Source organism: Cherax quadricarinatus, chromosome 13 (genome assembly GCF_038502225.1).
Source record: "Cherax quadricarinatus isolate ZL_2023a chromosome 13, ASM3850222v1, whole genome shotgun sequence".
NCBI lineage: Eukaryota > Metazoa > Arthropoda > Malacostraca > Decapoda > Parastacidae > Cherax > Cherax quadricarinatus.
The window spans coordinates 8150697-8177930 of NC_091304.1; the positions used below are offsets into that span (position 1 = coordinate 8150697).

Genomic DNA, 27234 nt, shown 5'->3' on the forward strand with positions numbered 1-27234 from the left:
TCATCCCAGCCCCAGGAAAACACACCCTCTGCCTCCTATTTCTATCCCTAAGACAAAAAGCCCTATCCATAAACTTAATCTGACTGTCCCCAACTAAAACAATGTTCTTACCTCGACTGGCGGTGTGCATGACATTCTCAGTAGAGATATTCTTCGTTGGGATGTCTTCACTGTGTCGTTAACAATTGTCTTTGTTAGAAGATCATGGGTGTTCGATTCACATTCGTCTTCCTAGTTGCTCTTCATTGTGATGTTCCCAGTAGTTGACTCTTATTTGTCTTGTAGCACAGAAAAGGAGTTCCAAGTTACCACAGCATTCTTTTCTTCATCGTTTCTTCCTCTCCATTCGTCTTAATTTTTGCTGTCCGGCCACTGCCCAGGTTCCCTTCTTGACCTGAGGACTCACCGACAGGAGAACTAATACGAATCCTCCTGTTTTCCACCATCAATTGCAGTATCTCGAGCTTCGCTACCCTCAATTCCTGTTTAAGCTGCTGGTAAAGTTGCTCAATGGAGGGCATCTTGGTTTAGCCCACAGGGAGTACACTAGACACATCCTCACTCAGTACACTAGACACGTCCTCACTGAGGACACCAATCAAGTTGTAGAAAAGCCTCCAAGTTACATCGTTTTACCAGTCAGCAATGTTGCCACTAAAGTTTCAAAAATGCTTGACAGAAAACTGGTTAAAATATCTACCAGCTCTTCAACTACTATTAGGAACTTGATACAAAAACCCAAGCATGATTCTGGCACAAGTGCAGGAATTTACACTATACCATATGGGGGTGTGACAAAGTATATGTGAGGGAAACAGCCAGATCTCTGGACATTAGGATCACTGAACACAAAAATGCTTGCAGAAATGATGACCGTAAAAATGCATGTGTTCAACATAGGGACGATGTTGGACACCTCATGAAATTCAGCGAGGTTAAACTAGTGATTAAAGAAAACGATTTAATAAGGAGAAAATGCAAAGAAGCTGCCCTAATTGCTGTCAGTAACACTATAAAGCAAAAGTCTGGAAGTTACAGTATCTCAAAATTGCTAATCAACAGGATATTACCCATTCTGGAAACTCCTGTTACATGATGTCAACAGGTCCCTCTGTAGCCATCCACCTCACCACCTTAGTTCTACTGCTATTACTACTACCACCACCTCTACCCACGTGACACTTCACCTGCCTTCTGCCACTATATATACGCATTTTCTTAGTTTTCTCTGTATTAGGACTGAAGCCACTTGTGGCGAACCGTGTGGGCACCCTCTGTGGGCACCTAGCTCTCTTGTAGTGCTCCTCTTTCTTAGTATTTGACTGACTCCTCCTCCTTACTACCCACCCACTACTACTACCACCTCCTGCCTATATATACTCCCTCCTACTCTCCTTTCATTAGTGTGACTTTGTAAATGGTCCAAGTTGGACTGAAACGTCGTCATAAGCTCCTCTCTTCTATGTGCGGGTTATTTGTATATTGTTCCAGTCACGGTATTGTGCCTTTTTTTGTTATATTACATTGTTCCTTAGAACATATCAACAATAAAATATTAGCTTGTCTCTCGTATCTTATGAGTGCACAATTATTTATGAAGAACTATGTACAAGACCTTTAAGGTTTCCTTTTCATTCACACGAATTAAGTTACAAGTTATCACCTGGAGGTTTTCAGATCACCGGTGAATATATCAGATAGTTGACATGGGATGTCATATACAGTTAAGTCCCCCATGAGCACCTTTAACCCTTTCAGAGTTTCTGATGTACTAGTAAGTCTTACGCGCCAAGGTTATTGACGTACTAGTACGCATAAATTCTAGCGCCTTCAAATCAAGTGGGAAAAGGCTGGTAGGCCTAGATGTGAGAGAATGGGTCTGTGTGGTTAGTATGCGTGGTAGGAAAAATTTCGGAGACCCAGTGGTGCATTGTGGGAACGCCATTTTAGTACACCTTATTCACCATGCCTCGCAGTAAGAAACTCCTCACTCCTCAGCGAATTGGGACACTTTTGTTCCCCAGTGACAGTTCTAATACAGATGGAAGTGCCAGTGAAGACGAGTTTCAAGGTTTTGATGAAGTTGTGACCAAAACTAATGACCATAATACCGGTAATAGTGAGGAAAATCCAGATGACCCTCAACCTTCCACCTCTGGTGCTGGGCCGTCTTGTTCACGTTCAGTTGTACCAGAACGAAAGAGGAAACTCATATTTTCCCATATCCAGGACTCAGATGTGAGCAATGGTGATGATAGTGATAGTGAATATGAACTCCAAGCTCTTGAAAACAGTTCCAGTAGCGAGAGTAAAGTAGAATTGGCAGGAAGCTGAAAATTTTGTTCTAATCCCCATCACTTTGATAAAAGTCAAAGTGGAATACGGCCATCTTGTACACTTGGGAACAATGCCACTGAACTAGAATGTTTTGAGTTATTCTTTGATGAACCCCTGAGGGAAATTATTGTCAGGGAAAGTAACAGATACTTCGATTACACCATGGCAAACACAATACTTTCACCAAAATCACGCCTACACCAGTGGAAGGAGACAACTGTGGCTGAGATGTATCTTTTCTTTGCCACAATAATGCTTGTGCCACATGTGTATAAACACAGTGTTAAATCATACTGGTCAACAGACTGCCTGACTGCAATCCCAGGTTTCAGTGATATAATACGAGTGAATTGATTTATGCTATAACGTATGCTTCACTTCTCAGACAAAACCAGGCCTGACAGAAATGACAGGTTATATAAGATTAGGAATGTGTTAGTGTATCTGAAACAGAAATTCAATATGTATTTTTATCCCTTCAGGAAGTTTGTTACTGAAGAGTCTTTGATTCTGTTCAAAGGAAGACTGTCGTTCAAGCAGTATATACCAAGCAAGAGGAAACGCTTTGGTATAAAGTTGTTTGTGCTTTGTGACTGCTACAGTGGTCTTGTATTGGATATTATTGTGTACACTGGAAGTAATACATTGCAAAATACCAGGAAGTCACTGGGCATCTCTGGTGATGTGGTTAGAACAATGGAACCATATCTTGGTAAGGGGCATGTATTATATACTGATAACTGGTACACAAGCCCCTCATTCAGTGATTTTTTGTGAGTGAACATGACAGATGTGCGTGGAAATCGTAAGCATGTGCCTAGGTTTGACGCTGGCACTTGTGAAGGTGAGGTGCAGGCGTTTGCTGCCAATGACATCATGGCATTTTGGTGGCATGACAAACGAGATGTCACACTGTTGCCAGCAGTTCACCCTGACGAAATGGCAAACACTGGCAGGCAGAATAGAGAGACCAATGAACCCATTCTAAAACTTGCAGCTGTGATGAACTACACCCTCAATATGCATTCAGTGGACAAATGTGACATGCAGATTGGGTTTGCTGATTGTGTTCGCAAGATTTATAAGTGGTACATAAAACTCTTTTTCCGTATTCTGGACATTTCCATGCTCAATGCTTATAATATGTATGAGGACCAGAAACAAACCGCTTATGTACGTATGTGTATATAAAATATCAAAAAATAGTAATAAACAACATTTTAGTTATTGTGTAGCATAAAAAGAGTAAATACAGTGGACCTTCGAGTTTCGGCAGCATCGATTTTCGTGAAATTCGACTTTCGGCAAGTTTCTTTTTGGCAAAATTTGGCCTTGAGTTTCGTGATTAGACTTGTGATTCGGCAACCGTCCGGTACCTGTCACCGCGCACACCAAGCCAGTCTCCCACGCTCAGTGTGCCATTGTTTACCAACACGTGACCATCACCCCGCGGGTTCATACGTAATAATAAATTGTTTTTTTGTGACTGCAACTGCTAAATAAGTCACCATGGGCCCAAGGAAAGCTAGGGCAAGCCCTTTGGTAAAGAAAGTGAGGAACACGATCAAATTCCCCCCTGCTTTTAACATTTCTGTCATGATCCCGTCAGTTCCAGCTGCTTTACCCCCTTTCATTCTACGTAATGCCTCACGCACCTCCCCTACACTCACATCCTATTCTTCACTCCTAAAAGATGGTATACCTCCCTGGCCAGTGCATGAAATTACCGCTTCCCTTTCTTCGTCGACATTTAAAAGTTCCTCAAAATATTCTTGCCATCTACCCAAAACCTCCATCTCCCCATCTACTAACTCCCCCTACTCTGTTTTTAACTGACAAATCCATTCGTTCTCTAGGCTTTCTTAACTTGTTAAACTCACTCCAAAATTTTTTCTTATTTTCATTAAAATTTCTTGACAGTGTCTCTCCCACTCTATCATCTGCTCTCCTTTTGCACTCTCTCACCACTCTCTTTAACTTTCTTTTACTCTCCATATACTCTACTCTTCTTATAACACTTCTGCTTTGAAAAAACCTCTCATAAGCAAACTTTTTCTCTTTTATCACACCCTTTACGTTATCATTCCACCAATCACTCCTCTTTCCTCCTGCACCCACCCTCCTATAACCACAAACTTCTGCCCCACATTCTAATACTGCATTTTTAAAACTATTCCAACCCTCTTCAACTCCCCCACTACTCATACTTGCACCAGCCCACCTCTCTGCCAATAGTTGCTCATATCTCCCCCGAATACGGCCGGTTTGTTGAAAAAAAAAAAGACATTTTAACCCTGTCAGGGTCCATGCCGTAGTTCTACGGCTTTGAGTTGTGGGTCCAAACCGTAGAACTACGCCAAAATTCTAGCAGCCTCAAATTTAGCTCAAGAAGGCTGGCAGGCCTACATCTAAGAGAATGGGTGGTCAGTGTGCGCACTACAGAAAAAATCTGGACGCCCACATGGCATTGTGGGAATGCTGCCAAAGTAGCTTTGTTCACCATGCCTGGCAGCAAGGAAGCTCTCACTCCCCGGGCGAATTCTGATTCTCCTCTTCCCAACTTATAGTTCTAAGATTGATGTAAGTGGATCTGAAGAGAAATTCTATGGTTCTGAACCATATGGTAGAATGGTGCCATATGGTAAATGGTGCCATATGGTCAATGGTGCCATATCATACAATGATATCATGGTACAATGGTATCATATGGTATAATGTATAATATGGTACATTGTACCATATGGTACATTGTATCAGACAGACGTATTACCTAATGGGAATACGTCTGTCTGATACATTCGTATCATATTTATGTATGTATATTTATGATGCTTACTGTATATATTAGTTAGCAGAATCTCTTATTTAGAACCAGTATTCCTAATCCTACAATATTTTCCCTGTACTCAAATTATATATAAAATCAATGACAGAGGTGAGAATACGTATACTGTACAGTGTATCTACAGACTGTCATTCTGATGCAGGAATAAGTATCATGCCATAATAAAAATTTCTTGATGTAATGGCAGTAATTTTACAAACACATAACTATATATACTTACTCTGCCACTGTCAAATTCCTCATTGTATAAGTCATCGGATGTCCTCTTCTTTAATTCCTTACGGTCTTTTTCAACATCATGATCTATAATGCTCTTATTTCCATTCCATGTATTCACTGTTGGATAGAAGTATTAGTTTATAGTGTAGCTACATTAATTGCATATTACTTAAATTTCTTTTAATTTAGCATATGTGAAGTACTAATACAATAATAGGAATACTGATAAACAGGCGGGCTCCACTTTACAGTGTTTCACTAATGCAGCAGTTTTCAATTATACCCATTCTTCATTTATTCACACTTCCTACAGTAAACATGTTCACCACTCACTATAAGCTAAGGATGAAAATATTTTTTGGTAGATAATGTGTGTACTGTATATGTACTATTTATTAGAACTAGCTCTATTGCTCATTTAATATATGACAGTATAAATATATTATCAGGTTATTATTTTTTTAACACATCAGCTGTTTCCTGCCAAGGCAGGGTGACCCAAAAAGAAAGAAAAAACCCGGGCATTTATATGCATTTGAAATTGAAAAAAAAAGGCTGTTTCACTTTACAGTGATAGCCTGGAAGCTAACTTGCTGTATAAGTGGAGCCCGCCCAAATACAAATCTGTCAAAATAAAAAAATTTTTGAATAAGCATCCTATTTTACAAAACCAGGTGTAAAGATCTTAGCGTGTATTATCTGGAAAATGCTTTTTTCTTTTTTAAGTACAAAATTTAAAAATTGTTAAAAGTTATTCAATTAATGAAACAAAAATATTCTTAGGAATAAAACATTTTGAAGAAATTTGTAAAGAAATAGGCACAATATACATTAGTGTGAATTCTGCTTATTTTTAATTTTAGTGAACAGAATGTCTAGTCTGGGTTTTCACCTACCTTTTAATGAATTATAATATATAAAATGGTCATACTTCACCTAAATCATTAAGTCTATTCATTAGTAGCTATACACAAAGAACTCTATTTGATTTCATCTTAGATGTACACAACTATACATAAATTGGGTAAAATTATGGCAAATGAAACTTTATTAAGTATTTTATCTTATAGGTAAATACCTGTAATTTGCTTTTAAATGGTCAATTTAAATTTTAACAAATTGCTACCACCAGTAAAACAAATGACTCACGAAATCGTCCTGACACGATTGCAAACAAACCATACCATGGGTTGTCACATTTGATTTTCCCCAATGGCATGGTACTTTTGGGAGATTCTGAAGAAAAATTGCAAAGGTTGGTAGACTAACTAAAAAGGGTGTGTAAAAGGAAACTGTAAGTGAATAAGGAAAGAGTAGGGTGATGAGATTAAGAAAAAATTTAGGTAATGAAAGATTGGATATCATATTGGAAGGAGGGAGTATGAAGGAAGTGAATTATTATTATTATTTATTATCACACTGGCCGATTCCCACCAAGGCAGGGTGGCCCGAAAAAGAAAAACTTTCACCATCATTCACTCCATCACTGTCTTGCCAGAAGGGTGCTTTACACTACAGTTTTTAAACTGCAACATTAACACCCCTCCTTCAGAGTGCAGGCACTGTACTTCCCATCTCCAGGACTCAAGTCCGGCCTGCCGGTTTCCCTGAACCCCTTCATAAATGTTACTTTGCTCACACTCCAACAGCACGTCAAGTATTAAAAACCATTCATCTCCATTCACTCCTATCAAACACGCTCACGCATGCCTGCTGGAAGTCCAAGCCCCTCGCACACAAAACCTCCTTTACCCCCTCCCTCCAACGTTTCCTAGGCCGACCCCTACCCCGCCTTCCTTCCACTACAGACTGATACACTCTTGAAGTTATTCTGTTTCGCTCCATTCTCTCCACATGTCCGAACCACCTCAACAACCCTTCCTCAGCCCTCTGGACAACAGTTTTGGTAATCCCGCACCTCCTCCTAACTTCCAAACTGCGAATTCTCTGCATTATATTCACACCACACATTGCCCTCAGACATGACATCTCCACTGCCTCCAGCCTTCTCCTCTCTGCAACATTCATCACCCATGCTTCACACCCATATAAGAGCGTTGGTAAAACTATACTCTCATACATTCCCCTCTTTGCCTCCAAGGACAAAGTTCTTTGTCTCCACAGACTCCTAAGTGCACCACTCACCCTTTTCCCCTCATCAATTCTATGATTCACCTCATCTTTCATAGACCCATCCGCTGACACGTCCACTCCCAAATATCTGAATACATTCACCTCCTCCATACTCTCTCCCTCCAATCTGATATCCAGTCTTTCATCACCTAATCTTTTTGTTATCCTCATAACCTTACTCTTTCCTGTATTCACTTTCAATTTTCTTCTTTTGCACACCCTACCAAATTCATCCACCAATCTCTGCAACTTCTCTTCAGAATCTCCCAAGAGCACAGTGTCATCAGCAAAGAGCAACTGTGACAACTCCCACTTTGTGTGTGATTCTTTATCTTTTAACTCCACGCCTCTTGCCAAGACCTTCGCATTTACTTCTCTTACAACCCCATCTATAAATATATTAAACAACCACGGTGACATCACACATCCTTGTCTAAGGCCTACTTTTACTGGGAAATAATTTCCCTCTTTCCTACATACTCTAACTTGAGCCTCACTATCCTCGTAAAAACTATTCACTGCTTTCAGTAACCTACCTCCTACACCATACACCTGCAACATCTGCCACATTGCCCCCCTATCCACCCTGTCATACGCCTTTTCCAAATCCATAAATGCCACAAAGACCTCTTTAGCCTTATCTAAATACTGTTCACTTATATGTTTCACTGTAAACACCTGGTCCACACACCCCCTACCTTTCCTAAAGCCTCCTTGTTCATCTGCTATCCTATTCTCCGTCTTACTCTTAATTCTTTCAATAATAACTCTACCATACACTTTGCCAGGTAGTGAAGGAAGTGAATGTGTTCAGATATTTGGGAGTAGACTTGTTGGTGGATAGGTCTGTGAAAGATTAAATGTTCCACAGAACTGACAAGGGAAAAAAGGTGAGTGGTACACCAAGGCATCTGTGGAGAAAAAGAACCTTATCCATGGAAGCAAAAAGGGTAATGTGTAAGAGTATATTGATACCAACACTCTTGTATGGGTGTGAAGCATGGATTTTAAACAATGCAGCTAGAAGGCTGAAGGCAGTGGAAATTATGTGTCTGAGGGTAATGTGTGGTGTCAATATTATGGAGAGAATTCTTAGTTTTGAGAAAAGGCAGTGTGAAGTTACTAAATGTATTATCCAGAGGGCTGAGGAGAGGGTTTTGAGGTGGTTTTGACATTTAAAGAGGATGGAGCAAAACTGGATGGCCAGGTGGATGTTTAAATCTGTAGCAGAGAGAAGGATGGGCAGGGGTAATTTTAACCCTTTCAGGGTTGGTGCTATACTAGCACGGCTTGCATGCCAGGGTTGGTGCCATACTAGTATGCATAAATTCTAGAGCCTTCAAATCTAGTGAAAGCTGGTAGGCCTACATATTAAAGAATAGGTCTATGTGGTCAGTGTGCACAGTATAAAAAAAATCCTGCAGCACACAGTGCATAATGAGAAAAAAAAAAAAACTTTGACAGTGTTTTTGGTTTAAAACAGTGATTTTGCACTGCATTTTCGAGTGGTATTTATGATTGTATTTTTGTTTTCTTGGTTTCACTTGATAGAATGGAAGATATATCACAAGAAGAGAGATGATTTTGATTGATTTCACAATGGAAAGTACCTTGAAATTGAGCTCTAAGTAGCAGAAATGTTTGATTTTTGCCAAAGTTCAAAGGTAAACAAATCATGCCACACGTTCAATACACGTTAACTGGTGAGTCTAATATTCTTTCACAAGTGCGCTGATATTATTTATACCATTTCTACACTAACGCAGTAGTCTGCATAACAGTAAATCTTCTATTTATTTGTGAGAATAAAAATTCAAAGTGGAAAGCAAAAGAAATGTAAGAGAGGCCTGGGGACGAGACTAATGAACAGAGGAAATGTTATTTTAGTGCCAGGAATGTCTGTCTTGTTTATTTTGGACCCTATTTGGAAACTGGCATCTTTTGAAATTTGTGTGAAATTGGCAAAATTGCCAATTTCTGACCACTTTATTGGATAGCTGAAATCGGTAAATGGGTGGTTTCTTATACTCATTCGATAGAAAAAAATGGAGTTCAGTGAAATAGTTACGATTTTTTCAAATGGAACATTGGAATTGGCTTAAAATAGGGCTCAAAGTGGGCGAAATTGCCGATGCATAAACATCGCCGAGACCGCTAACTTCACAAGAGCATAATTCCGTAAGTTTTCCATCAAATTTCATACATTTGGTGTCATTATGATCGGGAAAATATTCTCTATCATTTCATGTTTCTTTTTTTTTTTTTTTTTTTTTTTAAATTTCCAACCCTGAGAACAAGTTTAGGAGAGGGCCTGCCAACCCTGAAAGGGTTACAGAAAGGCTGGAGGAAAAGGGGTAAAAGGGGTTTTCTGTGCGAAGGGCTTGGACACCCAGTGTGTTAGATATTAGAGAGTGGAAGCAAGTGGCTTAATGTGCTGATGCAATAAGAGCAGAGTAACATTTATGAAGGGATTCAGGGAAACTGGTTTGCCGGTCTTGAGTCGTGAAGGTGGGAAGTATAGTGCTTGCACTCTGGGGGAGGGATGGGGGATGTTGCAGTTTGGAGGGTCATCTGAGCCGTAATATCAACACACTTCTGGGATGAGAGTGAATGATGGTAAAACTGTCTTATTTATCATGTCACTCTCGGTAGAGGTGGCTGGTGTGTTAAAAGCAAAAATTCTTAAATTATCTCAATTAATACACATGAATGTAGAAAGGCAAGACAAATATACAAACTTGTGTATTTGTGTTGGAGAAAAAATAAGATTAACAAACAAAGCTGTCATTTGAAAACACACATTTAATTTTTTTAACCTCAACAATTATCTTCTGCCAAGGCAGGGTGACAAAAAAAAAAAAAGCATTCATTCAATTTCTCGTCTAGACAAGTGTGCTGCTATCCCAATTTGGATTACTCTGACTGCAAAATTTCCACCTCCTCCTTCAGAATACAGGCACTGCCCTTTTTGCCACTACTATTCAGGTCCAGCTAACCCATTTCTCTGGATCCCATCATCAAAATTTCCTTCCTCTCACTCTGACATGTCAATTATTTAAAAACACTTCATTCACCCTTATCTAAGATATTTGTACAAGCCCACTGGATACTCAAAAGTATGTTAGTAATTACAAAAGCTCAAGTGATGCTGAAATTTGCTGTACACATAATATACAGTATCTGAAAAATACCACAACATGCTAGGTTTCCAAACTATAGCTATAGATACTATACAGTAATATGAATAACATAATTCTAAATTAAATGATGTCAATTACTGAAAAACGTACCTTTACTTCCATATGCAAATTCTCCAGCTCTTCGCAATTCATCGACTACTTCAGTAGAGCGACTACCATCCCACATTCCAGATCGCCTTTTCTGAGGTTCTTTAAAATTCTCTCTTTCACGATCACAAGTCTGTTCATTTTCTCGGTCACGTCCTAAAGAGTGAGAAAGATCTTTCAAGTTACCATTCCAATGTACAATGTGAACACCTAGATTTTTCTCTTTTCCTATGGTCTCTTTAGTCTTTTCTACCCAATGCTCAGTTCCTTCCTGATCACCTTCACCATCACTTGATTCCGAGTCTGAAGATGACCCAGAGAGGGATGAGGCAGATACAGAAGAGGAGTCATTTTGAGCTTTTGAAGCTTCACCATTGTTACACAATGATAGTTTACTTTGTTTTTGATCTTTGCTATTTTTGTTACCCTTCTCCCCCTTTTCTACAAGTCCATTTTTTGATTTCTCATTTTCATGAATGACTCCGTTTTTTGAAACATCAGTCACACTACACTGCACATTTTTTGACTTTGCCTCATAACTATTATTTGGTCCGTTTTTTGAAGTATTAGAGTCAAGTCCATTTTTTGATGCTTCATGCTCATTCTTTTTATTAGCTTTTGCCTTGTCCTCAGGACGGCACTTCTTTGAAGGGCTTGAAGGTTCATTATCATCATGATCTCTAAATCTTTTACTCTGAGAATTTTCTGCTTCACTATCTGTGTCTGATTTTAAGTTATGATGACCATTTTCATAATAGGAATTTGTTCCATTTTTATTTGATTCATTTGGAAATTCTTTCTTGCACTCTTTGCAATTAGGTGAGCTAGAAGTGATATTACTCTTGTTGAGCTTGCCATCACTGTTACTGACTTTTGTGCGATCGCCATCTGTGGGCTTAGGCTTGGTGCTTTCTTCTGTCTCCTCTTGAGGGCATACAGCTTCTGGCTGCTCATCTTCTGGGCTTTCTGGACTGCGAGATGATACACAAGTAAATAGTGAAAAGAGGGATTTCTTCATAGATTTTGTTGAGCGGTCAGAACGGCAACTGTCAACACTGGCTTTGCTTTTCAGACTAGCAGAATCCGGTTCATCCTTTTTACGGGTTGGGCTGGGAAGAACAGAGTCATGTGAAAGGGACTTTTCTAATTCTGGACGTTGCTTTCTAATAGTTACTGTCCATCCTTGATTTTCTATTTTTTCAGGCACTTGACTATGTTGCTGCTTCTGTTCTAACTTACAGCTAGTGGGCTGATCTACCACAGTGAACAAATTTGCATGTGATCCACCAGCACTACTATTGCTACTTTCACTAGGTGAATGTAATGCAGCATCTGTCACAAGCCAACCTGAGTCACCTTTAGCTTTAGAACTTGTACTGCTATTTGCCATATGCTGACTGGTGCTATTTACAACTTGTAGCGATCGTGGCATAAATGAAGTCGATGATGCACTTTTACATGAACTATTACTTTTTACACTACTGTCACTTTCAGTACACTTGATATTCTTAATATCACCATTACTAAGCTTTTCCAGTTTCTGTACATGTAACGATCCATTCATTTTTTCAATTTTCACACTCTTCACACCATTTGCTTTTATACCCTTCTGATCATCACTTTTCACTTTACAAACTTGAACTGGCTTTTCCCTGTGTGCTTTTACTGCCCCTCGTTTAGATTCATCACCCTCAGAGTCTTCAGAATCATCTGGATATGGTACCAAGCTAGACACAGTTTTATGCACTGAAGATGCTTTACCAGGTGTTGAAGTAGATGAGGAAGAGCCTGAAACAACAAGTGAGGATTTTGTTCCCAAAAGAGATGTAGTACCAGAGTTGAGAATGATCTTATTAGGCTTGCTTGTACTTTCACTTTTACCTTGATTAAACTTGATACCGAAGGATATTCTTTCCCTGTGAAGAAAACAAAGTAATTTGATAACTAAAGGTTACAATTATTAGTTCTGACACTAATCTATCAAAGATATAATTACCCTCAAGCAATCCCACTAATTTTACCATATAAAAAATTATGCCAAGACATACAATGATCTTACCTACGATAATTAAAACAAGATATTTTTGTGTTTACTATATACCTGTCTTTGTGTGATGGCAATGCAGGTTTATTAGTAGGAGTCAAAACACTATTTCTATTTCCAAGTTCTCCAATATTATCAGTAGCACGACCAAAACCATTAGTCACTGACGAAGCACTGTGACTTGTTGGTATTGGTTTAGAGATCCCATCTGAATTCTGACGAATTAGTGTCTTCTCAGAACTCTGACGCACCACTTGTTTTACCAGCATATTGTCCTTTGGTTTTTGCACCATCTCATAAAACAGGATGTATGGGTTCCGCAAAAGTGCACTTTGAACCGATATGGACCGCACCTGAAAAGAATAGATATCGTGAAAATTCTTTCGTAAGTCACTCATGTATACTTGTGAGGAATGTAAGAAAATTCTCACTACACAGCTATGAAATTGCATCTAACACTGGTAATGTGCCATAATATTCATCTATACAGTAGGGCCCCAATTATACAGCAGGTTATGCTGTAAAATTAAAATCACTGTACAGTCACTTTCAAATGCATATAAAAGCCTGATAATATGTTTTAATTATCATGTATTAAGTGAAGAAGAGCTAGGTCTAAAAAACAATAAAATAGAAAAATGCATATACAGTACACTTATTACTTACCTTATTTTCATCCTTAGCTTATACATAGTGAGTGGTGAATTTGAAACTTTGGAAAATTGCCAGAATAGAGACAAAGAGTGCACAAATTTGTAAACAGACTCACCAGCAACACACAATGGCTCATGGAAGCTGTTATGCAGGCTACTGCATTAATGTGAAGATAATATGTGAGCGTGTTAAGAGTGAATGAAGACTAATGGTTTGTGGGACCTGAAAAGCTGTTGGCGTGTGAGCGGGGAAATATTTTGTGAAGGGATTCAGGGAAACTGGTTAGATGGACTAGAATCCTGGAGGTGTTTGGGATACTGGCTGTTTGGAGTGACATCTAAACTGTCGTATCTGGGTGCCTCTGCAAAGACAGTGATTATCATTTGCAGATGACACTAAAATAAGCATGAAAGTCAATATGGTAGAGAACAATGAAAAATTACAGGAAGACATAAGCAGGGTTTTCTAGTGGGCAGTGGAGAACAACATGACATTCACTGGTGATACGTTCCAGCTGCTTACGTATGGAAAAAATGGAGAACTCAAAAGGAACACTATATATAAAACTCAAAGAGGGTCTCCAAATAGAACGAAAGGAATACGTAAAAGACTTGGGAATAACTATGTCAGCTGACCTTTCTTTTAAAGACCATAACAAGACAAAGATTACAACAGCCAGGATGACGACGGGGTGGGTATTGAGAACTTTCTAGACAAGGGAAATAATGCTGGTGGTGACATTCTTCAAATCGCTAGTGCTCCCTCATTTAGAATATTGCTCAGTGCTGACAGCCCCATTCACAGCAGAAGTATCAGAGCTGGAACAAATACAACGATTGTTTACGGCTCACATTGAACCAGTAAAGCACCATAACAACATACTGGAGTGAGAGATAAGGGAGGAAGTGTAAAATAAACCCAGTGAGAAGCAGGGGTTCGGTGGGGACAATAAGGGAACACTGTATCAACATCCGGGGTCCCAGACTTTTCAACATTTTACCAGAAGATATCAGAAACACTGCTGGAACAAGTGTTGATGCCTTCAAGAGGAAACTAGACAAGTATCTTCACCAGGTGCCAGATCAGCCAGGCTGTGATGGAAATGTGGGACAGCGGCCCTCCAGCACCAACAGCCTGGTTGACCAGGCAAGCACCAGACGAGCCTGGCCCATGGCCAGGCTCAGAGAGTAGATATACTCTTGAAATTCTTCAAAGGTATATCAAAGGTAAAGGTACTGGAAATGCCTTCAAGTCTTGAACATGTACTCACTGGAGCAGAGGAGAGATACATGATAATATATACCTGGAAAATACTTGAAAGGCCTGGTCCCAAATCTGCACACTGCCATAACATACTGGAGAGAGACATATGGGAGGAAGTGTAAAATAAACCCAGTGAGGAGCAGGGGTGCGGTGGGGACAATAAGGGAACACTGTATCAACATCCGGGGTCCCAGACTTTTCAACATCTTACCAGAAGATATCAGAAACACTGCTGGAACAAGTGTTGAAGCCTTCAAGAGGAAACTAGACAAGTATCTTCACCAGGTGCCAGATCAACCAGACTGTGATGGATATGTGGGGCAGCAGACCTCCAACAGCAACAACCTGGTTGACCAGGCAAGCACCAGATGAGCCTGGCCCATGTCCAGGCTCCAATAGTAGTGAAACTCTCAAAACTCTTCAAAGGTATATCAAAGGTATGCATGAATGATGTTGAAAGTTTTTCTTTTTTGGGTCGCCCTGCCTTGGTGCGAAACGGCCGACATGTTAAAAAAAAAAAATGTATTTAACGTAAGGTGTTTGTATTGTGGGGAAAATGCTCCATAAAAATATGTGTAATGTCAGTGTTTCAAGTGGACACACATTAACCCTTTTGGGGTTTCGGCCGTACTAGAACAGCTTACGCGTCAGGGTTTTTGACGTACTAGTAGGTAGTAGGTTGGTAGACAGCAACCACCCAGGGAAGTACTACCGTCCTGCCAGATGACTGTGAAACAGAAACCTGAAACTGTTTTACATGATGGTAGGATTGCTGGTGTCTTTTTCTGTCTCATAAACACACTAGATAACAGGGATATTTTGCTACTCCTACTTACACTTTGGTCACACTTCGCAGACACGCACATGCATATATATATACATACATCTAGGTTTTTCTCCTTTTTCTAAATAGCACTTGTTCTTCTTTATTTCTTCTATTGTCCATGGGTAAGTGGAAAAGAATCTTTCCTCCATAAGCCATGCGTGTCATATGAGGCGACTAAAATGCCGGGAGCAATGGGCTAGTAACCCCTTCTCCTGTAAACATTCACTAAAAAAGAGAAGAAAAACTTTATAAAACTGGGATGCTTGAATGTGCATGAATGTAGTGTGGATGACAAGAAACAGATGACTGCTGATGTTATGAATGAAAAGAAGCTGGACGTCCTGGCCTTAAGCGAAACAAAGCTGAAGGGGGTAGGGGAGTTTCGGTGGGGGGAAATAAATGGGATTAAATCTGGAGTATCTGTGAGAGTTAGAGCTAAGGAAGGGGTAGCAATAATGTTGAAGGATCAGTTATGGAAGAAGAAAAGAGAATGTGAATGTGTAAATTCAAGGATTTTGTGGATTAAAGTAAAGGTTGGATGTGAAAAGTGGGTCAAAATAAGTGTGTATGCACCTGGAGAAGAGAGGAATGTAGAGGAGAGAGAGAGATTTTGGGAGATGTTAAGTGAATGTATAGGAACCTTTGAACCAAGTGAGAGAGTAATTGTGGTAGGGGACCTGAATGCTAAAGTAGGAGAAACTTTTAGAGAGGGTGTGGTAGGTAAGTTTGGGGTGCCAGGTGTAAATGATAATGGGAGCCCTTTGATTGAACTTTGTATAGAAAGGGGTTTAGTTATAGGTAATACATATTTTAAGAAAAAGAGGATAAATAAGTATACAAGATATGATGTAGGGTGAAATGACAGTAGTTTGTTGGATTATGTATTGGTAGATAAAAGACTGTTGAGTAGACTTCAGAATGTAAATGTTTATAGAGGGGCCACAGATATATCAGATCACTTTTTAGTTGTAGCCACACAGAGTAAAAGGTAGATGGGATACAAGGAGAATAGAAGCATCAGGGAAGAGAGAGGTGAAGGTTTATAAACTAAAAGAGGAGGCAGTTAGAGTAAGATATAAACAGCTATTGGAGGATAGATGGGCTAATGAGAGCATAGGCAATGGGGTAGAAGAGGTATGGGGTAGGTTCAAAAATGTAGTGTTAGAGTGTTCAGCAGAAGTTTGTGGTAACAGAAAAGTGGGTGCGGGAGGGAAGAGGAGCGATTGGTGGAATGATGATGTAAAGAGAGTAGTAAGGGAGAAAAAGTTAGCAATTAGAAGTTTTTACAAAGTAGAAGTGATGCAAGGAGGGAAGAGTATATGGAGAAAAAGAGAGAGGTTAAGAGAGTGGTGAAGCAATGTAAACAGAGAGCAAATGAGAGAGTGGGTGAGATGTTATCAACAAATTTTGTTGAAAATAAGAAAAAGTTTTGGAGTGAGATTAACAAGTTAAGGAAGCCTAGAGAACAAATGGATTTGTCAGTTAAAAATAGGAGAGGAGAGTTATTAAATGGAGAGTTAGAGGTATTGGGAAGATGGAGGGAATATTTTGAGGAATTGTTAAATGTTGATGAAGATAGGGAAGCTGTGATTTTGTGTATAGGGCAAGGAGGAATCACATCTTGTAGGAGTGAGGAAGATCCAGTTGTGAGTGTGGGGGAAGTTCGTGAGGCAGTAGGTAAAATGAAAGGGGGAAGGCAGCTGGGATTGATGGGATAAAGATAGAAATGTTAAAAGCAGGAGGAGATATAGTTTTGGAGTGGTTGGTGCTATTATTTAATAAATGTATGGAAGAGGGTAAGGTACCTAGGGATTGGCAAAAAGTATGCATAGTTCCTTTGTATAAAGGCAAAGGGGACAAAAGAGAGTGCAAAAATTATAGGGGGATAAGTCTGCTGAGTATACCTGGTAAAGTGTATGGTAGAGTTATTATTGAAAGAATTAAGAGTAAGACAGAGAATACGATAGCAGATGTACAAGGAAGCTTTAGGAAAGGTAGGGGGTGTGTGGACCAGGTGTTTACAGTGAAACATATAAGTGAACAGTATTTAGATAAAGCTAAAGAGGTTTTTGTGACATTTATGGATTTGGAAAAGGCGTATGACAAGGTGGATAGGGGGGCAATGTGGCAAATGTTGCAGGTTCATGGTATAGGAGGTAGGTTACTGAAAGCAGTGAATAGTTTTTACGAGGATAGTGAGGCTCAAGTTAGAGTATGTAGGAAAGAGGGAGATTATTTCCCAGTAAAAGTAGGCCTTAGACAAGGATGTGTGATGTCACCGTGGTTGTTAAATATATTTATAGATGGGGTTGAGAGAAGTAAATGCGAGGGTCTTGGCAAGAGGCGTGGAGTTAAAAGATAAAGAATCACACATAAAGTGGGAGTTGTCACAGTTGCTCTTTGCTGATGACACTGTGCTCTTGGGAGATTCTGAAGAGAAGTTGCAGAGGTTGGTGGATGAATTTGGTAGGGTATGTAAAAGAAGAAAATTAAAAGTGAAAACAGGAAAGAGTAAGGTTATGAGGATACCAAAAAGATTAGGTGATGAAAGATTGGATATCAGATTGAAGGGAGAGAGTATGCAGGTGAATGCATTCAGATATTTGGGAGTGGACATGTCAGTGGATGGGTCTAGGAAAGATGAGGAGAATCACAGAATTGATGAGGGGAAAAGGGTGAGCAATGCACTTAGGAGTCTGTGGAGACAAAGAACTTTGTCCTTGGAGGCAAAGAGGGGAATGTATGAGAGTATAGTTTTACCAACGCTTTTATATGGGTGTGAAGCATGGGTGATGAATGTTGCAGCGAGGAGAAGGCTGGAGGCAGTGGAGATGTCATGTCTGAGGGCAATGTGTGGTGTGAATATAATGCAGAGAATTTGTAATTTGGAAGTTAGGAGGAGGTGCAGGATTGCCAAAACTGTTGTCCAGAGGGCTGAGGAAGGGTTGTTGAGGTGGTTCGGACATGTAGAGAGAATGGAGAGAAACAGAATGACTTTATGAGTGTATCAGTCTGTAGTGGAAGGAAGGTGGGATAGGGGTCGGCCTAGGAAAGGTTGGAGGGAGGGGGTAAAGGAAGTTTTGTGTGGGAGGGACTTGGACTTCCAGCAGGCATGCGTGAGCGTGTTTGATAGGAGTGAATGGAGACAAATGGTTTATAATACTTGACGTGCTGTTGGAGTGTGAGCAAAGTAACATTTATGAAGGGATTCAGGGAAACCAGCAAGCCGGACTTGAGTCCTAGAGATGGGAAGTACAGTGCCTGCACACTGAAGGAGGGGTGTTAATGTTATTTTTTTTTTTTATTATCACACTGGCCGATTCCCACCAAGGCAGGGTGGCCCGAAAAAGAAAAACTTTCACCATCATTCACTCCATCACTGTCTTGCCAGAAGGGTGCTTTACACTACAGTTTTTAAACTGCAACATTAACACCCCTCCTTCAGAGTGCAGGCACTGTACTTCCCATCTCCAGGACTCAAGTCCGGCCTGCCGGTTTCCCTGAACCCCTTCACAAATGTTACCTTGCTCACACTCCAACAGCACGTCAAGTATTAAAAACCATTCGTCTCCATTCACTCCTATCAAACACGCTCACGCACACCTGCTGGAAGTCCAAGCCCCTCGCACACAAAACCCCCTTAACCCCGTCCCTCCAACCTTTCCTAGGCCGACCCCTACCCCGCCTTCCTTCCACTACAGACTGATACACTCTTGAAGTCATTCTGTTTCGCTCCATTCTCTCTACATGTCCGAACCACCTCAACAACCCTTCCTCAGCCCTCTGGACAACAGTTTTGGTAATCCCGCACCTCCTCCTAACTTCCAAACTACGAATTCTCTGCATTATATTCACACCACACATTGCCCTCAGACATGACATCTCCACTGCCTCCAGCCTTCTCCTCGCTGCAACATTCATCACCCATGCTTCACACCCATATAAGAGTGTTGGTAAAACTATACTCTCATACATTCCCCTCTTTGCCTCCAAGGACAAAGTTCTTTGTCTCCACAGACTCCTAAGTGCACCACTCACCCTTTTCCCCTCATCAATTCTATGATTCACCTCATCTTTCATAGACCCATCCGCTGACACGTCCACTCCCAAATGTCTGAATACATTCACCTCCTCCATACTCTCTCCCTCCAATCTGATATCCAATCTTTCATCACCTAATATTTTTGTTATCCTCATAACCTTACTCTTTCCTGTATTCACTTTTAATTTTCTTCTTTTGCACACCCTACCAAATTCATCCACCAATCTCTGCAACTTCTCTTCAGAATCTCCCAAGAGCACAGTGTCATCAGCAAAGAGCAACTGTGACAACTCCCACTTTATGTGTGATTCTTTATCTTTTAACTCCACGCCTCTTGTCAAGACCCTCGCATTTACTTCTCTTACAACCCCATCTATAAATACATTAAACAACCACGGTGACATCACACATCCTTGTCTAAGGCCTACTTTTACTGGGAAATAATTTCCCTCTTTCCTATGTACTCTAACTTGAGCCTCACTATCCTCGTAAAAACTCTTCACTGCTTTCAGTAACCTACCTCCTACACCATAAACCTGCAACATCTGCCACATTGCCCCCCTATCCACCCTGTCATACGCCTTTTCCAAATCCATAAATGCCACAAAGACCTCTTTAGCCTTATCTAAATACTGTTCACTTATATGTTTCACTGTAAACACCTGGTCCACACACCCCCTACCTTTCCTAAAGCCTCCTTGTTCATATGCTATCCTATTCTCAGTCTTACTTTTAATTCTTTCAATAATAACTCTACCATACACTTTACCAGGTATACTCAACAGACTTATCCCCCTATAATTTTTGCACTCTCTTTTGTCCCCTTTGCCTTTATACAAAGGAACTATGCATGCTCTCTGCCAATCTCTAGGTACCTTACCCTCTTCCATACATTTACTAAATAATTGCACCAACCACTCCAAAACTATATCCCCACCTGCTTTTAACATTTCTATCTTCATCCCATCAATCCCGGCTGCCTTACCCCCTTTCATTTTACCTACTGCCTCACGAACTTCCCCCACACTCACAACTGGCTCTTCCTCACTCCTACAAGATGTTATTCCTCCTTGCCCTATACACGAAATCACAGCTTCCCTATCTTCATCAACATTTAACAATTCCTCAAAATATTCCCTCCATCTTCCCAATACCTCTAACTCTCCATTTAATAACTCTCCTCTCCTATTTTTAACTGACAAATCCATTTGTTCTCTAGGCTTCCTTAACTTGTTAATCTCACTCCAAAACTTTTTCTTATTTTCAACAAAATTTGTTGATAACATCTCACCCACTCTCTCATTTGCTCTCTTTTTACATTGCTTCACCACTCTCTTAACCTCTCTCTTTTTCTCCATATACTCTTCCCTCCTTGCATCACTTCTACTTGCTGTCTACCAACCTACTACCTTAATGTTGCAGTTTAAAAACTGTAGTGTAAAGCACCCTTCTGGCAAGACAGTGATGGAGTGAATGATGGTGAAAGTTTTTCTTTTTCGGGCCACCCTGCCTTGGTGGGAATCAGCCAGTGTGTTAATAATAATAATAATAAAAAAAATAATAATTAATTAGTACGCATAAATTGTAGCGCCCTCAAATCTAGCAAGAGAAAGCTGGTATGCCTACATATGAAAGAAAGGGTGTATGTGGTCAGTGTGCATGGTATAAAAAAATCCTGCAGCACACAGTGCGTAATGAGAAAAAAAAAAAACTTTCACAATGTTTTTGGATTAAAACAGCGACTTTGCACTGTATTTTCGTATGGTATTTATGGTTGTATTCTAGTTTTCCTGGTCTTATTTTATAGAATGGAAGACATATTGAGATGATTTTGATTGGTTTCACAATGAAAAGTACCTTGAAATTGAGCTCAAAGTAGGAGAAATGCTCGATTTTTGCCAAAGTTCAAAAGTAAACAAATCATGTCACGCGTCCAATACATGTCAACTGGTGAATCTAATGTTCTTTCACTAGTGCGCTGGTATTATTTATACCATTTCTACACTAATACAGTAGTCTGCATAACAGTAAATCTTCTATTTTTTGTGAGAATAAAAATTCAAAGCGGAAAGCAAAAGAAATGTAAGAGGGGCGTGGGGATTTGACTAATAAACAGAGGAAATGTTATTTTAGTGCCAGGAATGTCTTTCTTGTTTATTCTGAACCCTATTTGGAAATTGGCATCTTTTGAAATTTGTGTGAAATTGGCAAAATTGCTAAATTCTGACCACTTTATTGGATAGTTGAAATCGGTAAATGGGTGGTTTCTTGTACTCATTCTATAGAAAAAACGGAGTTCTAGCGAAATAGTTATGATTTTTGTCAACTAGTACACTGGAATTGGCCGAAAATAGGGCTCAAAGTGGGCAAAATCGCCGATGCGTAAACATCGTCGAGACCGCTAACTTCGTGAGAGCATAATTCCGTAAGTTTTCCATCAAATTTCATACTTTTGGTGTCATTATGATCGGGAAAAGATTCTCTATCTTTTCATAAGAAAAAATATATTTTTTTTTTTTTTTTAGATTTTGGCGATTCTGAGAACAAGTCTCTGAGAGAGCCTGGCGACCCTCAAAGGGTTAAATGGCCAGTTGGACATGTATCAGACAATCAACTGAGAGTGACTAGTGTCACTCGTCACTCCCAGTTGATTTTCTAATATGTGTCCAACTGGCCATTTAATTTGTGTCCATCTGACCATTTTTGTGTCCACCCAAAACACAGACATACAGTGGACCCTCCGCTAACGATGGCATCATCTAACGTTAAATCCAGCTAACGATACATTTTAACGCAAAATTTTTGCCCCAACTAATGCTAAAAAACTCACCCTACGCGATTCGTTCAAAACGCGTCCAGTGTGGCCTGAGCGAGCCAGCGTTTACAAGCCAGCTAGTGCAGTCGCATCCATGCATACAATCGGAACATTTCATATTATCACAGCGTTTTTAGTGATTGTTTTTTTTTTTTTTTTAACAAGTCGGCCGTCTCCCACCGAGGCAGGGTGACCCAAAACAGAAATAAAATCCCCCCCAAAAAATACTTTCATCATCATTCAACACTTTCACCACACTCACACATAATCACTGTTTTTGCAGAGGTGCTCAGAATACAACAGTTTAGAAGCATACACATATAAAGATACACAACATATCCCTCCAAACTGCCAATATCCCAAACCCCTCCTTTAGAGTGCAGGCATTGTACTTCCCATTTCCAGGACTCAAGTCCGACTATATGAAAATAACCGGTTTCCCTGAATCCCTTCACTAAATATTACTCTGCTCACACTCCAACAGATCGTCAGGTCCCAAGTACCATTCGTCTCCATTCACTCCTATCTAACACGCTCACGCACGCTTGCTGGAAGTCCAAACCCCTCGCCCACAAAACCTCCTTTACCCCCTCTCTCCAACCCTTTCGAGGACGACCCCTACCCCGCCTTCCTTCCTCTATAGATTTATATGCTTTCCATGTCATTCTACTTTGATCCATTCTCTCTAAATGACCAAACCACCTCAACAACCCCTCTTCTGCCCTCTGACTAATACTTTTATTAACTCCACACCTTTTCCTAATTTCCACACTCCGAATTTTCTGCATAATATTTACACCACACATTGCCCTTAAACAGGACATCTCCACTGCTTCCAACCGTCTCCTCGCTGCTGCATTTACCACCCAAGCTTCACACCCATATAGAGTGTTGGTACTACTATACTTTCATAAATTCCCTTCTTTGCCTCCATAGATAACGTTTTTTGACTCCACATATACCTCAACGCACCACTCACCTTTTTTTCCTCATCAATTCTATGATTAACCTCATCCTTCATAAATCCATCCGCCGACACGTCAACTCCCAAGTATCTGAAAACATTCACTTCTTCCATACTCCTCCTCTCCAATTTGATATCCAATTTTTCTTTATCTAAATCATTTGATACCCTCATCACCTTACTCTTTTCTATGTTCACTTTCAACTTTCTACCTTTACACACATTCCCAAACTCATCCACTAACCTTTGCAATTTTTCTTTAGAATCTCCCATAAGCACAGTATCATCAGCAAAAAGTAACTGTGTCAATTCCCATTTTGAATTTGATTCCCCAAAATTTAATCCCACCCCATCTATAAATATATTAAACAACCATGGTGACATTACACATCCCTGTCTAAGACTTACTTTTACCGGGAAGTAGTCTCCCTCTCTTCTACACACCCTAACCTGAGCCTCACTATCCTCATAAAAACTCCTTACAGCATTTAATAACTTACCACCTATTCCATATACTTGCAACATCTGCCACACTGCTCCTCTATCCACTCTATCATATGCCTTTTCTAAATCCATAAATGCAATAAAAACTTCCCTACCTTTAGCTAAATACTGTTCACATATATGCTTCAATGTAAACACTTGATCTACACATCCCCTACCCACTCTGAAACCTCCTTGCTCATCCGCAATCCTATATTCTGTCTTACCTCTAATTCTTTCAATTATAACCCTATCGTACACTTTTCCTGGTATACTCAGTAAACTTATTCCTCTATAATTTTTACAGTCTCTTTTGTCCCATTTCCCTTTATATAAAGGGACTATACATGCTCTCCGCCAATCCCTAGGTACCTTTCCCTCTTTCATACATTTATTAAACAAAAGTACCAACCACTCCAACACTATATCCCCCCCTGCTTTTAACATTTCTGTCATGATCCCATCAGTTCCAGCTGCTTTACCCCCTTTCATTCTACGTAATGCCTCACGTACCTCCACCACACTTACATTCTGCTCTTCTTCACTCCAAAAAGATGGTATACCTCCCTGGCCAGTGCATGAAATTACCGCCTCCCTTTCTTCCTCAACATTTAAAAGTTCCTCAAAATATTTATATATACTCTGATAATTATACTTATGTATACCTGTACTTAAATAAACTTACACACTGTGCTGGCATGCAGGTACACATTAAAATCAGTAAGAGTGTCTTATGTCTCCAGACGTCATATTAGTAATGATAATAATAATCATCGAGTCATTTAAATGTCGTATATTACGTTAAATACACATTTTCATTAATCCATCTATGATATTTTTTCAAAATTATATAATAAACACGATACATAACATAAAAAGATGATAAATACACCCCACAATAGAATAAATAAACAAATATGAGATGTGGTAGCAGACGACTTGCACAAGTGACGCCATATTAGAAATGCTAATAATAATAATAATAATCACCGAGTCTCATTAAATGTTGTATATTACGTTAATATACACATTTTCATTAATCCATCCATGATATTTTCTTCAAAATTATATAATAAACATGATACATAACATAAAAAGATGATAAATACACCCTACAATAGAATAAATAAACATAAATATGAGATGTGGTAGCCAGATAACTTGTACAAGTGATGCCAAGAATAACATTTTCTCTAATCTAACATAAGAGAAAATGTGTTACTGGGGGTAACTGTAGAAAATTATTCCTTTCGTATGTAAGTTTATTCAGGTATACACAAATACAGTTACATAGATTATCATACATAACATATGTGTAGAGAACCTAGGATAACCCAAAAAAGTCAGAGTGACTTATTTCCATTGCCTTCACTCAGAGCATCATTTCTTCTCAAAATGATGTTACATGAGAATGGGAGTGTTCTTCTTTATTTATTCTACCATATCAATGTAGAGACAACCTGTACACAATGTAACTTGTACACAAACCAGACGTGTACACTTCGTTTACAAAACTTACCTTCGCCTGGTTTGTTTACATAACTCTGCGCCTGTCCTCTCTCATGCACTCATTCTTTCTCTCTCTCATTTATTCGTTTTATCTCATTTACTTACTCCTGACCCTACATTAAGACTACAAATATTTTAAGGTAAGTAATGAGTGAACTGTATATACATTTTATCACTCTGGGATGCTTAAATGTAATAGAATATTATGTGTAGGTGGGTTGGCCTGGTATGGTAGCCCGGCTGACTACCATACATACCACACTTGATTTTTTACAATAAATAATACTCATCTCACCCTATATTTTAAGGTAAGTAATGAGTGAACTGTATATACATTTTATCGCTCTGGGATGCTTAAATATCATAGAATTGTATGTGTGGGTGGGGTGGCCTGGTATGGTAGCCTGGCTGACTACCATACATACCACACTTGATTTCTTACAATAAATACTACTTGTCTCACCCTAGATTAAGACTATAAATATTTTAAGGTAAGTAATGAGTGCACTATGTGTGTATTGTACTTTTTTATTGTTTTTTGATGCCTGGTTCTATTGCTAACTTAATATATGTTAGTGTAAACTTGTTATCTAGTGTTTGTATGCATTTGTAAGTGGAAAAAAAGGGTGTTCCACTTTACGGCAGTTTCCGCTTTACGGCGGTAGCCTGGAACCTAACCAGCCGTATAAGTGGGGCCTTCCTGTACATGGTCAGTTTTGTTTTCCCCATCTTGAATAGTGTGGGATAAGATTTCTTTTAGATAGTGCACACTCACTGCACAGACCCAGTCTCTCATATCTAGGCCAAAATTTACTGCTCATAGCTTATCTGAGTGAGCTGAGCTCATGACACAGAACTATGTGAGGGACCCTGGTTTCAATGACAGTTTGATGTAATGGCCATTGAATGGGTCAAACCAAACAGTTTTTTTTTTCCACTACGCACTATGTGGGGCAGAATTTTTTTTATACTGTGCACACTCACCACTCAGACCTATACTCTCATATCTAGGCCAAAATTTACTGCTCACAGCTTATCTAAGCGTGCTGAGCTCATGACACATGACTAACTACATGAGGGGGCCCCTGGATGAATCACTTAGTTCTTCATGATGGTTACTGCAAGGGTTAAGTACTGTAATAATGGTTTAATTCTACATATATCACAATACTCTACAAGGAAAAATGTAAAGAGGAGGAAAATATGAAAAAACAAAGATATTAAAATGCAAATACTCACCGAAGAATCATCAAATTCAAACATAGTGCCACTAGATGCCTCAGCTACAGCTGTGTAATGACCTCCATGCTGCGATCCACCAAGGTGAATAACCATAGATGCCAGACGATATTGATATGGTCCACTACCTGGCTGATGCTTGCTTGCTCCATTCACGAACCTTGATATATCTATTGTTCTTTGAATATTTATGTGTTTCCCAATTTTACCACCAGACATAGTAAATCTGAAAAAAAAAAAAAAAAAAAAAAAAAATATTCAGTAAATATTTTTATATGCAATCAATTAGCTCATGTTAACAAAAACAGTACACGTGTGTTTTATAAAATTGTCTAACCTCTTCAGCTGTATTAACAGCACGTGTGGAGCGCGTTCTATGAGATGGCGTTTAGTAGCTGGTACCTTCTTGTGACACCGCTCACATTTATAGGCATTATCCACATCTAGGGTTTCCTTTTTAAAATGAAGGTTGAGTGCATCATCAACACTGTTGACTGATCGGATATCTAGCACCAAGTCTTGGAAATGTGAAAATGTAGTAGACACGTAACGGCACACAGGGCATATCACTGAA

At 39.5% G+C, this 27234-nt stretch overlaps 1 protein-coding gene across 4 annotated transcripts in view; it reads right to left on the bottom strand.

Moving 5' to 3' along the window:
- scny (ubiquitin specific peptidase 36) overlaps positions 1–27234 on the bottom strand; it is a 116253-nt gene that overhangs the window by 19908 nt on the left and 69111 nt on the right. For all 4 annotated transcript variants that reach the window (XM_070084446.1, XM_070084445.1, XM_070084443.1 and 1 more), the window contains 5 exons: positions 26998–27229; positions 26661–26886; positions 12923–13218; positions 10825–12737; positions 5403–5518 (listed from right to left, as the gene is read on the bottom strand). In XM_070084446.1, the coding sequence (XP_069940547.1) occupies positions 5403–5518; positions 10825–12737; positions 12923–13218; positions 26661–26886; positions 26998–27229 (2783 nt within the window). The remainder of the gene's footprint in view (positions 1–5402; positions 5519–10824; positions 12738–12922; positions 13219–26660; positions 26887–26997; positions 27230–27234) is intronic.